At 42.5% G+C, this 19,290-nt stretch overlaps 1 protein-coding gene across 1 annotated transcript; it reads right to left on the bottom strand.

The window, feature by feature from the left end:
* Positions 1 to 502: 502 nt before the first annotated feature.
* ATP12A (ATPase H+/K+ transporting non-gastric alpha2 subunit) lies at positions 503 to 18,322 on the bottom strand (the record flags this gene model as incomplete). The annotated part of the gene is made up of 23 exons (XM_080357986.1): positions 503 to 531; positions 687 to 778; positions 1,364 to 1,465; positions 1,945 to 2,078; positions 2,726 to 2,871; positions 3,205 to 3,328; positions 3,499 to 3,653; positions 4,001 to 4,169; positions 6,045 to 6,195; positions 6,904 to 7,040; positions 7,648 to 7,823; positions 8,295 to 8,487; positions 8,752 to 8,886; positions 9,607 to 9,716; positions 10,457 to 10,655; positions 11,499 to 11,767; positions 12,022 to 12,139; positions 12,667 to 12,801; positions 12,961 to 13,074; positions 13,659 to 13,862; positions 14,740 to 14,799; positions 16,256 to 16,402; positions 18,314 to 18,322. The coding sequence occupies 23 exons, from the start codon at positions 18,320 to 18,322 to the stop codon at positions 503 to 505; spliced, it is 3,108 nt and encodes a 1,035-aa protein (XP_080214112.1).
* Between the last annotated feature and the right edge of the window lie 968 nt (positions 18,323 to 19,290).

The raw sequence follows: 19,290 nt of genomic DNA, 5'->3' as shown, positions 1-19,290 counted from the left end.
GGATAACTGTTTTCTGGAAAAAAGTTTTATTATCAAATTATTCCTATACAGCATTTTTACCCTTGGCAAGGTAATACAGATCTATATATGCACTCACTCGGAATTCAGTTCCACCAGAAAAGAAAATCAGCAAACACCACCTTTAGTGCAAATTCATGCCTTAGATTATATGGATTTTCTGTCTCTTCTTTTTTTCCTCTCTGCGTGTTTTCATCTCAGAGTGCTCTCCAAGTTTGTCTTTGAATGAGGGAAAATTGTGCTTGTTCCAAAAATAGGTAGCATTTCAATTTCAAGACAAGTGTCAGCTTTACAGTACAGTGGGAGGTAATGGATCAACCTCTAAAGTCCTTATTTCTTCATGAAATTAATGAAATCTCGTCACCCCTTCCTGGGGCGAACCCAAGCTTGATATTGCACAGACAGGACATGAAAGCAGCAGAGGTTGTGTCAGGTGGGGAAGAAGCTCTTGACGAGGAGGAGGGACACTGGTGATAAGGACTGTTCAATAGTACATGTTCTTGTCCCACCAGCCTGCAGTACAAGGGAAGAGGGGAAAAGAGTTACTTCTGAGAACAAACGGTCCATTTTTAAGCTGTCTACCTGCCATCAGCAGCTAGGATAGATGTGCATAAAGGCAAGAAATGACACCTTGTATTAAAATACTAAATGTAGAAAACTGTACTTACTTCCTGGGTATCTCCTGATAAACAGCTTGCGGACTTCATCATAGACCCATATCAAGATAGCAAACGGTACGGCCACAAACCAGTACTGAAACCTGGGAGCGGGAGAAAAGGTGCTTGTTCAGAAGCATCTACCGCTCAGCGGGGCTCTGTCTGTGCGGTCTGATGGCACTCAAAGAGAATCTGGCCTTTTTGTCTTGTTATTTCCTAATTTAAGCACTCAGATAAGGCTGAGAGGCTTACATGGACATCATCTTAAGTAGTGACTACATTAATTTATTCCAGTAACTGTTCATGAGGAAATGTTGCCTGGTGGCATTACAGCCTCTGAACGGGGCAGAAAAATGGAACAGTTCTGACAGTGATATATATATAAAATAAAAGTTGTTTGCCTAAAATGAAGCAAAATGCTACCTGGTCTCACCAGAATATTTGGGATCCTAGAAAAAGATATTAAAATGCTTGTTCTACACAAGTAGATTTTTGAATCCTTGGTAGTAAATCTAGTAGAAAAAATGCTGTGTTTCCTCCCTATTCTTCATCATGAATACTCTTAAGTGTTTATCCTTGACTTGTGCTGCATGGACGTCCTGCTCCCATTTGTCTGCTGCTGCAGAATGGTAAATCTGTGTCTGCTTATACGTGGAGGACAAGGGCAGTATGTGAACATCAAACCTCACCTCAACGGGGTGAAGTTCAGGGCCGTAACATGTCCAAGACCGTAGGTGAGGATCAGAGCGATTCCTATCTGGGAAAATATGCCCACCCAGATGACTTTGTTCCTACAAGAAAAGCAAAGAGGAAGGGTTATGATGCAGACGACGCACACTGCAGACTCCGTAGCACTGTCTGGCATTGCATTCGCCCGTGTCTTTCCCGGTATCGTTCCTGACCTACCTAAATTAAAACAAGCTTGATTTAAAGCTAGAAATGCAGCGTGCATTACTCACATCTGGTAGTTGCTCTGAATGTGCGCATTGTGGCTCAAATGTAAATGTAAGGGGGAAATATAAATAGGTGTGGGCTCTGGATCTGCAGATAAAGAAAGCAGTTTGCTTTCCTATCAGAAACACTCTGGCTAAATTCCAGCCAACAGGCGGTTTTAACCATTTGTTTGAGATGTGCGATTGCTCCAAGCCAGATTTAGTATTTGTTCAGACTGAATGTGAGTGAGCTAAATCACTGAGCTCACCTTCTTCTAAAATTAGCAGTAGGCTGACTTATCCGCTCGTGTGGCAGGTAAAGTATCTGCAAAACTTACCTGAAAAGGCCTTGCTGGAAAATGGAATTTCTTCGTGTTTTCCTGATGATCAAATCAGCAACTTGCTGAATTGTGATGCTGACGAAAAAGGCAGTATAGCCCGTCCACTGTAGGTACAGCCTCTGGTATTTAGTCTGCAAATTGAAAGGGAAATCAAATAGCATTATATCAGACACTCCTGTCTTGTGCAGGTGATTGGAAAACTTGATAGTAGGGTTTTAGTAACTAAGGTGTAAATGTAGAGTTATTCCAGATATAGACACGTAATGATAGGATTTTGGCCGGTGGTTCTAGTTTGCTGGTTACTGTGGATGAGTCATGAGGCTGAAGCACAAGCTTGGCGTAAGGAGGTATTTATATTATATCAATATATATAATCAATATATAAATATTGATTTATTAGTGGCTTCTGTGTCTTACGATTTCTACAGAATGAGTGAAGAGTGAAAGGGGCAGGGAGAGCCTGCAGAGTGCTTCACAGGAGCGCTGGTGAGAAGCAGAGCTGTGAGATTGTGAGTCCAAAGAAGAAGATGCATCTCCAGAGGCTTTGAATCAGAAGGGAAACTGCAGAAGAATGAATGAAAGAATTTGAGTCTGAATGAAAGAGCTGGGTGGCAGGAACTCTAAACTGTCTATCCTGAGGACCATTAGGTGAAAATGAATTATTGTTGCATTTAGATCTCTCTCTTTGTCCCTGCTCCTTTATTTTGGAGGAGAGTATGGAATTTTTAAGAAACTGTTGGGTTAGGGACAGTGCAGGGATGTTTCAGTGCTTCTTTACCCATTCTTGTCCATACGAATCCTCAAAGTCGTTAATATTATTGTCTTCCCATCTGACTCGCACGCCAAGGAGTGTGGAAGGGAGGAAACCTTGTTCAGCATACACGGTGAAGTAGGTCACAAAGGCTCCTATTGACTGCATGATACCTGCAAAATCACAGGGGTAGAAATGAGGAAGAAGCAGAATTTAGGAGCACCGTGGAACGCGCTGGATGTTGGTGTTAGTCTGTCTCCTATGGCGTGAAACTTGCTACGAGTCTAAAGGCAGTTTTAAAGCTCCTAGAGCTCTAAGGTTCTTGATCTCTGTACATAAAAACCTGTTGTATTGTTGAATAATGAGCAACAGAAGGGAGTTAGTAAGTTTGCTTAGGAAGCCAGAGTTGAGTTTCAGCTCCCGCTTTTCTAAAAAAATATGAATCAACTCGACTGTGTCTTGGTTTGCTGATAGAAGAACGTGTTCCAGAGAACAGGCCAACCTACCGATGTGCAGATAGGAGTACACAGCGAGCTGCTCGTTCACCAGCCTGTCTTTTCTCTTGTTACGTGGTCTCCTGTTCATAATATCACTTTCAGCTTTCTCGTAGGCTAATGCAACAGAAGGGATCTACAACAGAAACAAACCGGTTCTCAGGGGGTTCTCTTGGCATCCCCTGCCTTTTCAGCATACAGACAGCAAATGAGAAAAGGATCTGTGTAGCATTCTCTGGACAGAAATCAGCCCTCTCATTTGTTGTGATATTACAGCAGAAAATAACATAAAAGAGACCAACTTACAATATCTGTGCCCAGGTCAATGAATAGGATGGTGATAGTGCCAATGGGCAGTGGAATGCTGGCAATAATGTAGATGAGAAAGGGACAGAGCTCAGCAATATTCTTAGTCAGGGTGTAGGCAATTGTTTTCTTTAGGTTGTCGAAGATCAGGCGACCTGAAGGAAAAGGAGACACTTTTGTAACAAGCTTATTGTCAACAGCATTTTCCAGAAAAAAGTTCAGTTTTTAACTAAATGAAGTGAAAACATATACTGCTTATATCTGCTTGAACAAGCATCCATAGCAGAGCGATGCTGAGAGGGGGATTATTTCCTTAGGGTCTATTTGTCATGTGTCTATAAGCTGAATTAAGCCCCAGTCTTCCCAAATATTAAAACCACATTTCTAAGTCCAGAAAGAAGAAAGAGGAGGTGAGTGCAGGAGGGAAGAATCAGGACCCGCCAGTGCCGTGCGGCTGTCAGCAGCTTTCAGCTAAGAAGGTGGATAGCAACGTTATTTTTACCTTCCTCCACTCCTGTGACAATAGAAGCAAAGTTATCATCCAGCAGTACCATATCAGCTGCGTTTTTAGCTGCATCAGAACCAGCAATACCCATAGCAATTCCAATATCTGCTTTTTTAAGAGCAGGGGAGTCATTCACTCCGTCTCCAGTCACGGCAACAACTGCTCCCTGGAACACAGAAAAGGATCCCGATGCGTCATCCCCTAAGGCCAGTTTGCTCTCGGCACACTCCCTGTCTTTATATCTCTAGAGGAAAGATGCTGATATGAAGTTCTGAATCCTCGTTGTACCCACATAGAACATAGCCAGTGATCCCAAAGACACTGGGTAGGATTAATTCAGCAACCTCAGACTTGTGTGTGATAGATGTCTGTGCCAGTTTGTCATCTAGACTCCCTTCCTAGTAAAGAGAAATGGGAAATTCAGGGATATAATTTGCTACATCTAAATTAGGTGCACTTAAAATGCAATTAATCTCATAATTTCTTTCTGTGGAATAATAAGGGAGCTTAAAAATGTAGACATCTGTCTATATATATGGTGTGTCACGGTCTGAGCAGAGCCAGGCTCATCTCTGGCATCTGTGAGAGATTCAATTGACAAAACATGTTCTGCCCTTGTCTTTTTGTGTTTTGTGAAGTGCTTACAGAATGAGTCAGCTTTCATCTTCATTATAAATTATGTAAGTGTTCAGTTAAACCATTCTCATCCCGTCCCAACAACTTGTAGTCATTGCCAGTCTACGCTAGAATTGTGTTAGTAATCCAAAAGATGGAAAACTCTCATTATTCAACTCAGCTTCTTTGTTATCTTCCAATTAAACCATCGACTGCAGCGAAAGGTCCTGTTGTAGCTGATGCAGAAGTTCATGGCTTGATATCAATTCCAAGTGGTGAAAAAGCCTGACAAACTGATTAATACAAATACTGAATGTCCTGTCCCTGTGGCGATTTAGCTCAGTGTCACTACCTATAAATAATGCCATGTACGGAAGGGCTTATAAGCTCCAAGTACTAAACATAGCATGTAGACTGGCTGGCTGGAGTTGAGGGGGGAGGATGTTCCTCTTCATCCTTTAAAGAGCCAAATCTCCCCGGAGCGTGGGTGTCTAAGCAGCGCAGAGCACATTTACCCCCGTCTGCCAAAGGCCATTCAGAAATCAAATAAATAAGAGATGCAATTGAAACATTTTATCCCTTATTTTTTTTTTTAAACTCCCCTGTAAGCAATTCAGGCTTAAACCCAAAGTGCTGATAATGCTGATTGGAAAGCTTAGCTCTGGTGTAATTACAAAAAGAAAATAACGTCTTGTGCTTCTTCTCCTTCTCTGCGAAGTTCAGGGAGAACAGTGACGTGGCGTTCAATTTGCAGCATTTACTTGGTAGGTGTCATATCTGAGGGGGTCTTTTGATGACCGTTTTTCAGAGCTCTAGACATGTCATTTCTTTCCCTTCTGCCTGATTTGCTGGCTGCGCTCCCTGCCCCTTTACATAATATTGCCTGTGCATGGGACAAACTCTCTTTAAATCCTGCTTTCTGGGGGTTGTTTTACAGGCTTTGAAAGTACCATAGATAAGGCTCGGTCCTACATAAATCACTCTATGACATTTTACGGGATTTATACCTTATTTTGCTTCTAAACGTTCCTATGGGCAGGAAGGACACAGGTCTAAATGGCCACGAGAGATAAGATGAGAAGATGTGGTAACGTGTTGCTTTTCTCTGAGTTTAAAGAGTCCCTGAGGGAAGGCTCCTTCCCGAACAGTGTCCAGTCTCTGTCCACGAGACCTCATGTGCAGCACAGCAGCAGAATTACATGCAAAAGCCAGACCCTCGGTACCACTGCAAGCCAGTCAAACTCAGGAAAAGCTCCTTGGAGTCTATAACAGGCACTTGAGCAGCCTGGATTTGGTCCAGACAGCATTTGTGTTAGAATAATGTTCTTGCACAATGAAAAGAGTATAAACAGAGCTCAAAGAGCACTGGAAGTTGGCTTCCACCTATAGCCATACCTGTATATAACCATTTATACCTCTTACTCACCTGCCTTTGGCAGCCTTCGACTATAATCAGTTTCTGTTGGGGCGATGTCCGAGCAAAGACGATCTCGGAGTGGTTACACAGGATTTCATCCAGCTGCTGCAAGCTCATGTCCTTCAGCTCCATCCCATTGACTACAGCTGCTGTCGCTTCCCTGGAAGAGCCATCGGAAAGCTGGCTGAGTTTTCAAATCAAAAGGCTCAGATAAAAATAGTGCACTCGTAGAATGTGTGCGGCTTTGTAGTAAGGAAAGCAGCAAATTGAGTTAATTTCAGAAGCATTAGTTGGTAATCAGCAGGTGTTGAATGAAAGCCACTGTAGAAATTCAGAGTGAATTAGAGTTACCCAAGTACAAGGGGAGTAATTGACGCTTCCCTCTGAGCAGCCATAACAGCAGAAAATGCATTTTAAAGAGGACTCTGAGTGGGAGCGTGGGACACTGGATGAGGAAGACATTTCTCTGTAAAGAGCTTTTCTCTTTCTCTTAGGATGTTATTGGTTTTCACATTTAATGGGTAAAAGAGGAATTTGGACTGATGGTCCTTAGGTCATTTGATTCTGAATGTTGCTTTTCGTATGTGTCTCTTTTGTCGAATGGGCAGTGGCAGCAAAGTCCAACATGACCTGCATAGAGTAATTTGCCAGCCTTTTTCTAGGGCCGGTGAAGATCAGAGTCACTGACCTAGACACGTAGTTCTTTAGGCAGAGGTGACATGTTGGATGGACACAGAGACTGAGAACATATCAAGGAACAGAGAAGCAAAAAGCAGCCACGGTGTAGGGATGGGCTGTAAAGCATTGCAGAGGGAGAAGGCTGAGCTTTCAGCGCATTGACACATAGATATCCCCTGTTTACTCATACCGTCTATTAACTTGCTCCACGGGAATGTTGAGGCGCTTGGCGATATCTTCCACAGTCTCGCTGGTGGCTGAAATGATGCCGACACTCTTGGCAATGGCCTTGGCCGTGATGGGGTGATCGCCAGTGACCATGATAACCTGAGGAAGGGACAGGCACTCAGCGTGAGCAGCAAATGTATCAGCAGTGGCTGGGGTGAGATAAGGTGAAATGTCTATTGTTGTCAACCAGGAAGCGATCTGAACTTGGAAAGCCGCACTATGTACATAACCCTGACACATTATGACTATTACTTAATTAGCTCTATATTGACATCAGGTCTCTACCTTGTGTTATTTGCGCTATTTTATCAGGGCTGTAAAGAAAGAACTTGTCACAGGCAGCGAGGTTAGAATAATGCAGAATAAAGAAGGCTTTATGCAAGAATTTATATAGGATATACTCAAAGGTGAGAGTTTGTTAGAATATCATATCTTAAAATGGATCTCTGTGACTGAGGTATCTGGACAAATATGACTAATTCTTTTCTTGAAAAGTTGCTGGTTTCCTGATCTGTCTTCAGAATCCAGAATGCATCTCAAGCACTTTCTTTAATTTACAGCCCTAGAATGGTATTAACAAACATCCAGCTTCTTGATAGATGGTGCTAGAACGATACTTAACAACAGTGTGGTGGAAGATCTTAAAAGTTACATTATGCCGAGTCTTTCTGTAGCATCACTGTGTGCTTCATTGTAAAATCCCTACCTTGATCCCAGCACTGCGACATTTTGAGACAGCATCTGGCACTGTGGAACGAGGTGGGTCGATCATAGATAAGAGCCCGACAAAGCACAGGTTGGAGGTTGGGAAGTTCATGGAGTCTGTGTCAAAGGGGTAGGTGTCTGGAAACTCATTCTCGGGCAGGTATAAATGACAGAAACCTGAAAAGAAACTGAAGTTGATGTAGCGTACAGGCAATAGTGGGAGACGGGAGAGCTTGCTGTCTGCCACCAGGCTTTGCTCTGGTTCCTAGAACTCCAGTGCACTTAACCATTAACTTTTCATGGAGGATTTTTTTAACCTGCCATGGTAACCTTCATATGGACGTTCATACAGAGTCAGTGTTTCCACGTGGCAAATACTGCCAGCAGGGAGGAGTGGTTTCCTTTCTGGGTTACTTAAGCGGTTTTTGGCTGCACAGTGCAACATCAGTACAGAGCAGTAAGGGCAGCCCTGCCGCAAAGAGCGTACAGCACAGCAGAGCGGTTTTAACACCGTGCCTAGCAGGCTGTACACTTGCCTTTCCCCCTCTGCCACAGGAGGAATGAAGTCCAGACACACTCGCTTGCACCAAGATTTAAAACCCCATTTTACACTGCAGTTCTCTGGTTAGTCCCTCTAGTTGGACTCACCCAGCACTCTCTCTCCTATGCCTCCCAGCTCCATGTATGCTGTCTGGAAAGCTTCTGCCTTTTCACTGTCCAGTGGTTCTTCTTTGCCATTGATCATGATGGTGCTACACCTCTCCAAAATCCTCTCCGGGGCACCTTTCATCACCAGCAGAAAGCGTTTGTCATTGGGATCCTCAGTCTTGTGAATGGAAAGCTGTGAGCCACAAATAGGAAATGGTTTGAAAGAGCGTACATGATCCTCATTTGTTTCTAGTTTTCATCACTTTGCGTGGGAGTCATGTTTATTTTTTTCCATTAGGATAACATACATTCCATCATGTTTACTATAGATTAGATTTCCTCTGTTACTGAATTACCACATTAAGACTTTGAGGTCACGAATAGTTGCTTTACACCCAGCGATAGAAACGGTTGAAGTTGGAAACGGTCTGGCATAACTTCTACAAATGAAACACACCTGGAATTTGTTGGTAGAGTTGAAAGGAATTTCAGCCACTTTCTTGTTCCGCGCCCTAATATTCATGACATCCCCTAAAATGACTTCTGCAAATTTCAGCAGGGCTGTTTCAGAGGCGTCACCCACCACAACTCTCTGTGTGCACAAAGGAACAGTTAATAGCACATACACTTTTGCACTTCCATCAGGAGAGCTTGCGTGTTTCTGTAACATGTTGTATGCTTAAGCAGCAATGAATCTACACTGCTACATCCAGGTTGTCCTGGAGAATTATTATGGTCAAAATTTGAGGCGTGTGTTGTGCATTTGATGCTAGAACGAAGCTACAAAGAGATGAAATTAGAGCTTGAATTCTGCAAAAGCACAAGATCTGTGATCCAGGTTTGTGTGGAAGCTTTGTAATGTGGTTCTAGGGGAGCAGCAGGCGTGTACAGGTGAGCTCATAGAGGCGCAAAATCAAGTGACTTTGAGGAAGAAATTGATGGAGTAAACAGTAGAAATCAGGGATTTATTCTGGTCGTCTGGTCACCAGAATTCAGAACCTTCAGCAGTCATGTGTAAAGACATTAATTAAGGTGTGTTTACCTTTTTCTATCTCGCTAGATTAAATTACTAGCGTAGAAATTCTTGCTACCTGAGTTGTCTTTTTCCTTATAGGAACAGTTGCTCTTGGCTTTGTGGTTTTATTACCCCCTATTAAACCTTCTGTGAGTGTATAGCAGTAATGCTGCCATAAATAGTAACTCAGAAGATTGCCACACTAAAATGAAGGAGATTACTAAAGTCAAACAGAACAACTTATATGTATCGTTCTTTCAGAGGAAGAGAAATAAGCTGATATGAAGTGGGCAGTACCTTCATTATTGGGTGATTCTCCTGTCCTGGTGCAAATTCTGCCCGGTTGCAGAGGGTTACAATTTTTGATAATGCTGTCCATGATGGAGAACTTTGATCGAAAGGCTGAGCTGAGAGGAAGCAAAATAAATATTGCATCCCTTAGTGTATTACATCATGGAATTAGAAGCTTAAGTTCGAAACAACAGGATTGAATTATTTGCAGAAGAAAATTGTCCTTTTGAAAGGTTCTGTTACAGAGAAACAATTTGCCAGTGCCTCACCACCCTCATGGGGAAGAATTTCTTCCTTATATCTAATCTAAACCTATCCTCTTTCAGTTTGAAGCTGTGACCCATTGTCCTGTCACTACATCCCCTTGTAAAAAGTCCCTCTCCAGCTTCCTTGTAGGTCCACGTTAGTTACTGGAAGATGGAATAAGGTGTCCCTGGAGTCTTCTCCTTCTGAACACCCCCAGTTCAGCTCTCTCAGCCCGTCCTCCCAGCAGAGCTGCTCCCGCCCTCTGACCATCTTCAGTGCTCTTCTCTGGACCCCAGCAGGTCCATATCCTCCTTACGCTGGAGGCCACAGAGCTGAACGCAGCTCCTCAGTTTACTGTTGGCAAAAGGTTCTGAATTAGAACTTACTCCAGGCTTAATTTACGTGAGTGAAGTTCAAATATGAATTCTTTTTTTCACATCTCTACATGGCTAAGAAGGGACTTTCCTGGTGCACGCTACACTTCTACGTGGAAGGAAAACATGTCTATTTTAGCTCTCAAAAGATTGCCATTAACATCAGTTTGGCAGACAGTATGTGTGAAACGCCACAGTTTCAATCCCCTTCCCCAGTCCCCCATTGCCGTATTTACTTATTTGATCTTCACTGGTGTCAGCAGAGTAGATCTGATTATCAAACCAGAGGTGAGCAACAGTCATCCTGTTCTGTGTGAGAGTCCCTGTCTTGTCGGAGCAGATGATGGAGGTAGAACCGAGTGTTTCTACAGCTTCCAAGTTCTTCACCAAACAGTTCTTCTTCGCCATCCGTTTGGCCGTCAGAGACAGGCTCACCTGGCAGATGTAAAGAAGTTCAGCTCATGGTTAGTGAGGTTCAGTTACAGAACGATGCAGTGAGGTTCCATACTTCTGCTGGGCTTTTTGTGATCACTTTCTTTTTAGGAAGAGAACATTTTTTAAAATGTATCTTTTGGTTGACTGCGGTGTTGTTTATTTTTCTTTTTTTAATAGTGTTATTAAGGTTTGACTGTAACTAGAAAAAAGTACATGTGCTGCTGAGAGGAAGCTGCTTGCTTGCTGATAGAAATCAGAATGTCATATCAGTTCAGAGGCTGTTTCGGATAGAAGGATCTACAATGGCAGGGGGAGCTCCTAACCACCAACTTAATGAATCCTGAAATGAGTCTCTTCATTTTTGCAGTGCTGCTGGTTGTTCTTGGTGTCACTTTAGGGCCAGCAGTGCTTAGCAGGTGTGCTGTTTCTCAGCCAGGGATTTTAGTGATGCTTTCTACATGTTAATAAGTGGAATTTTCATGCGACTTTCAGAGTACAATATCCTCATTTCCAAACTGGAACAGGTTGTGGGGAGATGAGTCCCAGCATTCTACTGGTTAGCAATTGAGGGAGAGCATACTTGAAGAACCTTATTTCAAATTGAGTTGTGCTAAAGCTTTTAAGATTATTGGCTCAGCTATGCCAGAATTTCTGAATGAAATGTTTGTCCTTTCAGTTTAATGGAAAAAACTACCCTATTTCAAACTTAACTCGTCCGAGTCATTTAATTGGTAATCTGTTCTTTGCTAGTTAGTGTTGTGCTGTAATGAACTTAAGAGTGGCTAATTGTGGTAATGACTGAGGAACTGCAGTGGCAACGGGTGAACTCAAGCATAGGCTTACCGTTACTGTGGCTAGCAGTCCCTCTGGCACATTTGCCACAATGATGCCGATGAGAAAGATGATGGAGTCCAGAAGCTTGTACCGCAGCGAAATAGATATAATGAAGAAGAGAACACCGATGGAAATGGCCACTCCTGCCACCATGTAGACAAAATGTTCTATCTCAATAGCAATGGGTGTTTTCTCATTTCCCACTGTTGATGCGAGAGAGGCAATCCGCCCGATGATGGTGCGGTCCCCGGTGTTGATCACAATGCCTGTAGCAGTGCCTGTGAAGAAATCAAAGACTGTCAGCTCCAGGAGACACTGATCCTCTCTTCTGTGCCCTGTACTGATGGACAAAGCCTTCCCAGCTTTAACGTGACTGAGACTTCACCCCAGAATGACAGTCTTCCCCTTAGAAATCAGTGAAGATAAAGACGTAAGCTATTTTCATTAATTAGAGTCTTTTTGATTGCATTGCAGTAGGAATGTGGTGTTGTCGCGGGCACTGCGCAGTCCCACAGCCCTTCTCTGTACGCACCTTCCACGCAGGTGGTAGAATAGAACGCAATGTTCTTGGTCTCCAAGGGGTTCTCATGGGTGAAGTCACAGGATCGGGACTGTGGTTCTGATTCCCCTGTGAGTGAAGAATTGTCCACCTTTAATGAAATGGAGACATGCGTGTATTAAAGTTAGTAATGTGCAGTTATGTCTAGCCTGGAAAGCAAGGTGGCAGCACTTTTAATAACCAGTGAGAGGGTCATAATCTCTCAGTGCCTTTTCTCTGAGAGATTTGCCCCTGTCATTGAAAGAATCTCCTCCTTTGAGAACTGAATGTTGTGTGTCTGTCAGTGGGATTTTCAGTAAAAAAAGAAAAAGTGGTTTGGGGATCTGCCTCCAGGTTTGTGGAGACTATTAATGCTGTATTGGTATTTCTGCCCTGGCAGAGCTTTGCTAGATGATGGTATGGATGTAATTGCTTCTTTTGATGTTCAGGGAGTGGAGATGTTAGTCTTAGATGAGCCTGAGCATCACAGTATAACTTCTGCACTCTATGATTTAATTAGATGATGTCTGATTAAAGCTCTAATAAATCATATTGGGTGTGAAGAAATTCTTTATCTGTAATAAAAGTCTCCAAACCATGTTCCTCCTCTTTCCCCATGCTCTACAAAATGCTGTTTACCTTACAACCCTGAGCAGAGATGAGGCGAATATCTGCTGGGATCCTGTCTCCACCCTTGATTTCCACGATGTCTCCAACCACCAGCTTGTCTGCTGGCAGTTCCTTCTTCTCTGCGTCTCTGATGACAAGAGCTTGCTGCAAGACAGAAGTGCGGCAAAGATTAGCACTGTGCCATCCTCTAAATCTCCTACCAAGAGGTAAAATCAGGCTGGGCTTATTGTGTTTTTTTGTCATTTCGAGGTGCGTTATTAGATTGAACTTTTATCTCAAATGAAATGCATTGGTTGTTCTCACCTGTGGAATCATTTTACTGAAGCTGGCCATGATGTTTGTGCTTTTAGCGTCTTGATAGTAAGCGAAGATACCAGTGAGGATGACAACCAGTGCCAGGACTACACCAAGGTAGAGCTAATCAGCAGAAGACATAATACAGTTAATTTAAAACAAGTGTTCAGCAGTTCCTCTGCTATAATAAATCATAGTTCTATTTTGTTTCAGGAGACTCTTAGAATGAGACATTGGTCAGGTTAAAAGACAGCTTAAGAAAAGAACTTTAAAGTTTTGCCTTGCTAATGATCACATAAGGCTTTTTGAGTATGAAAAGGGCTTTTAATAACAAGTTTCCCATCTCTCTAAAAGTTTTTTCTAAACTAAACCTGATACAAACCCGAACAAACTGTGTTCATAGCAAGGTGTGACTTACAAGGGAATCGGAGTCAAAGACTCCGGAGTCCTTTGTGGACTTCAGTATTGCCCTTATGAGTACTCAAGAATTATGATTGTGGGCAGTGGTTATAAAACCTTTGGACAGGCACTCTTGGACAGAAGCGGTATGTCAGCTATTTGAACCTTTATCAGAAATGTTCCATAGTAGAGGGAAAGTCTTGAAAGAATAAAAGGCCTCCTTGTAGTTACTGAATAACTGTGAAGTAGTATTTAAATTACTTAGATTGTCAAAGGGTCAAATACCATGTGGTTATGCAAATACTTACATTGTCGAAGGGTGATTCAGCTCCCTGGGCCATCTGAATGCCAAATGAAATCCAGGAGCAGACAGCTCCGATCCATAAGAGGATGGAAAACCCTCCCACCATCTGCTTGAGGAACTTAACGATTTCAGGTGTGGATTTGGGAGGAGTGAGCGCGTTGGGACCATCGCGAGCCAGAATCTCTGCTGCTCTCGCGCTAGAGAGACCCTGCAAAAGTAAATGACACGTTTAAAATGACGTCTCAGAAAATAGATTTTTGTCTCAACTCAGAACAAAATTTGCATGCTGCTGTTTTCCTGGAACGTTTGTGTCACAGATCGGCTGCAGTAAGCTACATCTTTGATTTCCAAACTTTCTGGGTAGCTACTATTAGTTATCTGCTGTGAAGAAACAGATATTTCTCTACTGGAGCATTGACTTTGGGGCCGTGTCCATTAGAAGGTCTCATTCTGTCCGTTGTCTGTCAAGTATATCTGCTCTAAATGTTTGGGAAGCTGGGGAAAAACAGATAGCAGTTCTTTTGCTGCTATTTCTGCATTTCCACCGGGACATGTGTAGTTCATGGGTTCCTTGAAGTTCTTGTCTGTACTCTGGCCACGTGTCAATGCTTTGGTATTCAAATGTTAGGTGTCAAAGGGAGTCAAGGGTATAGTTTCTCAAATCTAGTGTTTCCTTCAAGATAAAATCATTTCCAGTGCTGTCTCTTGCTACAGATTGTTACAGACACTGCAAGTGAAAAATGAACTGTAGCAAAATCAAAATACCAGATAAAAACTTGAGAAAAAGCTGAGGTCCTGGTGCAGACTTTGGGGTCATGTTTTGTGCAGGGATTTTGATTTCAAAGCAGTACATCAGACTTGAGAGAAACTCTAAATCCAGGTTGGTGCTGCATGTTGATTTACTGGTTTAGGCTGTATTGGGAGTTAGTGCATTGTGCTTTTTCATGCATGTGTACACGCATCCATGTATGGATGAGTCTGTTGATTTGGATGTTTTCCTCCTGCTTCTAGGGAGCTTTGGCTAAACCAGAAAAGAGTCAGGTGGCCGATTCAGGCAGTTTCTTACTGATACCCTGTGCACTCACTTGGCTGATGTTTGTACCGTACTTTTCCTCCAGGTCTGAAGGGCTGAGTTGATGGTCATCCTGGATTCCAAAAGAAAGAGAAAATGATAGTGAGCAGGATTTCAGACTGTTGGAAATTTTGTTTCAGGATCTGGAGAATATTTAAGCTGCTTGGATCTGGGACCAGTTGCTCGTATGACATCCCACTTTCATGAATAGACAATATGCAATTTGCATATTGATAAGCAAAATATCTTCCGCTGGAAGATGGTATTTTCTTTTGATTTTTGGAGTGCTTTTGTAAATAGCTCCCTCCTCCAGCAAATCTGTCACAAGAACAGAATGGTGTTCTCATGTTAATACTGTTTGCCACAAATGTCTGTGCTTCTTTTAGATAAATAGTTCTTTCCATGCTATGGACTCAAGCATTCAGTACCATGGGCAAGATGCAGACAGAAGAAAGGGTGTGGTGTCAGAATATGTGTGACAACAACCTGCACTTGATTGACAAGGCAGGGTATGTGAAATTATCCACCACAGTCTTGTAGAAAGAAGCAGCAGGTTCAAACCACAGTTTAAAAGGGTGTGGGAGAGGAAATCTCCAAGCTCTTCTCCTTTCTTTCCCTGCAGTGACACCTCTGTGGTATCATTGACCTAATTATGTCTTGTGCCAAACTGAGATTTAGAAGCCAAGAATTTGAGAGACCTCACAGTTGTTTTCACAGAATGATTCATTGGTACTTGGATGAGCCAATTAACTTGTCTCTGCTTTGGTTTCTCTTTAGAAACATGAGAGTAAAGTTACATCCCCTGCTGGCAAAGATGAGATATATCGAGAATTATTTAGCTGGTACTGAGCACAGCTTGGAAACATGATGAGTAAACTGATGGCTGATTTGGGGGGGTTCCTTACCTTTGAAATACCATCTAGCCCATAAGTAGCCCCTCCTTTGAGTTGCTCTCAAAGCAATTCAGAAAAGAGGTCAGTATAATTACCTTCATTTTTCAGATTGGGAAACTGAAACGTATAGAGAGGAAGCAACTTGTCCAAGATCAACCAGCAGGTCAGTAGCAAACCAGAAATAAAATACAGGTTTCTTGAGCTTAGTGCGCTGTCCTTGAACTACAGCGCAGTTTAGGGAAAAACCCCTGTGCTTAAAGCTGAGGCGTGCCTTTAGATCTACCAGAAATCTCCAGAGCAAAATGTTGTGCTTCCACCTTTCCCTCTGTTTCCTGGCTCACTACGCAAGTGGCAGTTCACAGGAAATACTGATGACACTTATTCCATCTGGGGAATAACTCTTCTTTGGGGAGGCAAGCTTCTGTACCGTAAGTAGCGTATTTAGACCAGAATCATTCTTCCCTTATAGACAGTAATCCTGCACAACTCTTTCCTGGCACACTTGAGGAGCACGAGGAAGCAAATCCTTCCCTGTGTCAGGATTTGCAGTGCAGCGTGTGTGTTAAACTGGTGCTGCGTTGGCTTTCCAGCCCCTGTCCTGCCAGGTGGAATGGGAGCTCAGTTAGCAACACTCACCAGGTCCAGCTCTTTCTTAAGCTCTTCTGTCTTCTTTTTTTTCTTGTTGCCTTTCAAGTCTTTGTACTTCTCGTCTTTATCTCCAGTGTCTGTTTTTTCTATATCTTTGGTCCCATAGATCTCAACCGAGTAAACATCAGATTTTTTCTGTAAAAGAAACAAGTTTTTGGCATTGCTGTGAAGATCTGCTGGGACTTGAGGGAAGCAGTAAAAATTACCACAAACAGGTTAAACTCTGACAAATCTACTTGTTTAAAACAAGCTACGAATTGCTACTGTGTCTTTCTCCTGTCTTATCCTGAGATCCCTCCAGCATGTGTTACAGCAGTCATGGCCAGGTCTTCAAAAGATGCACATTATAGTCATTCTTGTAGAGATGTGCAACACTTTTAGGAGTTTATGGTCTAACACAAAGTGTAGGAATACTGCCCCAGGAGCTCAGCGCTGCTAGTGAAAACCATTAATTCACTTATCAGCTCCAAGGAACAGATTGGTGTAAAAGCAAAACATATTTTAAAGGGGAGGGAGAAAGTATTCGTTGAGAACTTGCCTGTTCATAGAGCTTTTTAGATACGTGACTTAAATGTTTACTTTTCTTTTTTAATGAAAATTAACATTTACACGTTTATATTTAAACCTTTACGCTCAATCATGTATTGAGAAATGGAGGCAAACACCATACTGGCAGCCAAGGAGAACAATCCTGTTTCTTTTCAGCTGGAGCTCAGAGCTGATGGGGAGTTAGAAAACTCCCGATTCATTTTTGCCCATCTAGTACCAAGTACAGGACACTGTTAACTTAGAGAAGCTGCCAAACCTCTGACAATATGGGCTTTTTACTGATAACTTGGGGGGGAAGCTCTTTCTTAACTTCAAGTTAATACTGTAGTCTGAAGGGCAAACTTCCTGTGTTGTTAATTTACCAGCTTCTATAATCACAACATTCCAGATCCTAATTATCTTGTAAACTACATGCCATGCCTTGGTAGGACTATTGGTTGACCCCATTTCGGAGGCTTCCTGACAGATTAACTGTCAGAGTTTCATGAGAGTCGCACTGGGTCTTATCTGATGGTGAGCTTTGCTGACAGGACAGAGCAGCTTGTCTGTCTGTCTGTCTGTCTTTATGAGCCCACATATACTCTGCAGGACATTTGTCAGTGTTTGGACTCCTGCAGAGGTAATATTTCAGATGAGATGAGAGTAGACAGCTTAATTGCATACAGACTAAACCAGAGAGCTCAAGGAATGGAAACAACAAGGAGAAAAAAAGAAAAAGAAAGATTGGGACATCTTAGTACTTAATACTAATCTGAACTCAAAAGTGGCGTCTTATCCTCAGATGCCCTTTAATTAGATGTATATTGACGTCTTGACATGGCATCTTGAGGAAGGGAGAAGCTAAGAGTTGGGGAGTTAAAAGCCTGAAATCATTTTCCTAAAGCACTTGAGTTTGCTTGGCGATAGATATCCCAAATAAAGGGCATGTCTTTTACAAGAAGTTCTGGTTTTTCTGCCTTGCCAAAGATTCACTGATTTATCTGTTGGGATTTTTCCTTCATCTTCCTTCTCCTCCTCTTCTCTTTATCCCACCCAAAAATCTGTTTAGCTTTTCAAATCACCATAAAGTAGAAGGAGCAGGACAGAAAGAAAACAGCTACTATTGTGAGAACTTAGCAGACGGAGGAGAATAATAAAGAAAACCAGTGGAGTTAGTAAAATCTATTCATCATTTCTATGCATGGTCTATGTTTAATCTGCAGATTTTCATAAAATCTCCGATTTTGGCATTTGCAAAAGGGATAGTGTTCATGAAACTATGAAACTAGCCAGTCCTAGAACTCTTCCCTTTCCAATCTGATCTCTTTACTTTTTAGAATTGAAGATACATACCCATCTAGAGTGAAAACTGCAGTTGTTACGCTGGATCCCCAACAGTATCTAGTATTCTGTTTTACACTTAGCTCATATTCATAACATATGAAAACTTACATTAATGCTTGTTCTTAAGAAGCAACACCTATGCAGTAGCAGCAATTCCATGAACAGTGTACTCACCTTTACCATCTTGGTGAGTTTATTCCTTTCCCGATGGAGCGAAACAGCCAAGCTAAAGTCTCTGGATGAAAAGCACAAGCCCAAAGGGAGGATGAAGTGGCTCAGAGCAGTTGTGGCTGTTGGAGTGCAAAAGCTCACAGAGCTGAGGTTCCCTCTGAGCCGGCAAGCAGACGTTAGCTGGAATCGCACTTGCTCCTGGGCATCCTTCAGGCAGAATGGCTTCGAGAAAGAGCACTGTTTGCTAGTGCTTTATAAATCAGCATCTTGTGCTGCCACTCCACCCCTCCCCTTCCAGGTCCAGCCCATCTTCTGTTTCACCTGTAGTAGGTGGAAAAATACCACAGTAATGGGCATGTGGGTTTCAGGTCAGATAGTTTCTAATTATTCCTTTGTAGGGTTTGCTCACAACCAGGGAACAGGTGTATTATTCATCTTGCTAGAAGCAAAGAGTTTCCTTCAGACACTTTCCAGCACCGGACTCCCCTTAGGATTTTGAGCTCTACAGTGGGGTAAAGGAGGTCTGTACACATTTTGTCTTGCCTGTTCACACGATGTTCTGTCTGACTGCCTGGGGTCCCTATAAGGCAGATCCCTGCCCTGTTTGGGTACGATGAGGGGTTCAGTGGAGTGGTGCTCCTTCGAGCTTCTTACCTTGGACTTCACTTCTAGTTCTTGCTTTGCATTTGTTGTGTTTTTAACCTACATGCATAGGTGAAAAAAGCACTTCTCAGTGCATTTTCAGCAAGAGCACTTACTTGAATAGCTTATTTAAATTGTCTTGTACCAATTACAAGCTTCCATAAAGGATTTATAATGAGATTTATGACACTTGTGATACCTGGCATATCTTATCCCTTAAAAGTAAAGTTAACTTCTTCACCTGTGAAATTTAACTAATGAAAAGCTAAGCCAAATATGGCAAAATATTTTCTGTAACATTGGGGGCAGACTGTCCTTCATCTGTCTGACAGAACTGG

This window comes from Nesoenas mayeri (genome assembly GCF_963082525.1).
Source record: "Nesoenas mayeri genome assembly, chromosome: 22".
In the NCBI taxonomy this organism is placed as follows: Eukaryota; Metazoa; Chordata; class Aves; order Columbiformes; family Columbidae; genus Nesoenas; species Nesoenas mayeri.
The sequence above is the reverse complement of the archived record's forward strand: the minus strand, read 5'-3'. Positions and strand labels throughout refer to the sequence as shown.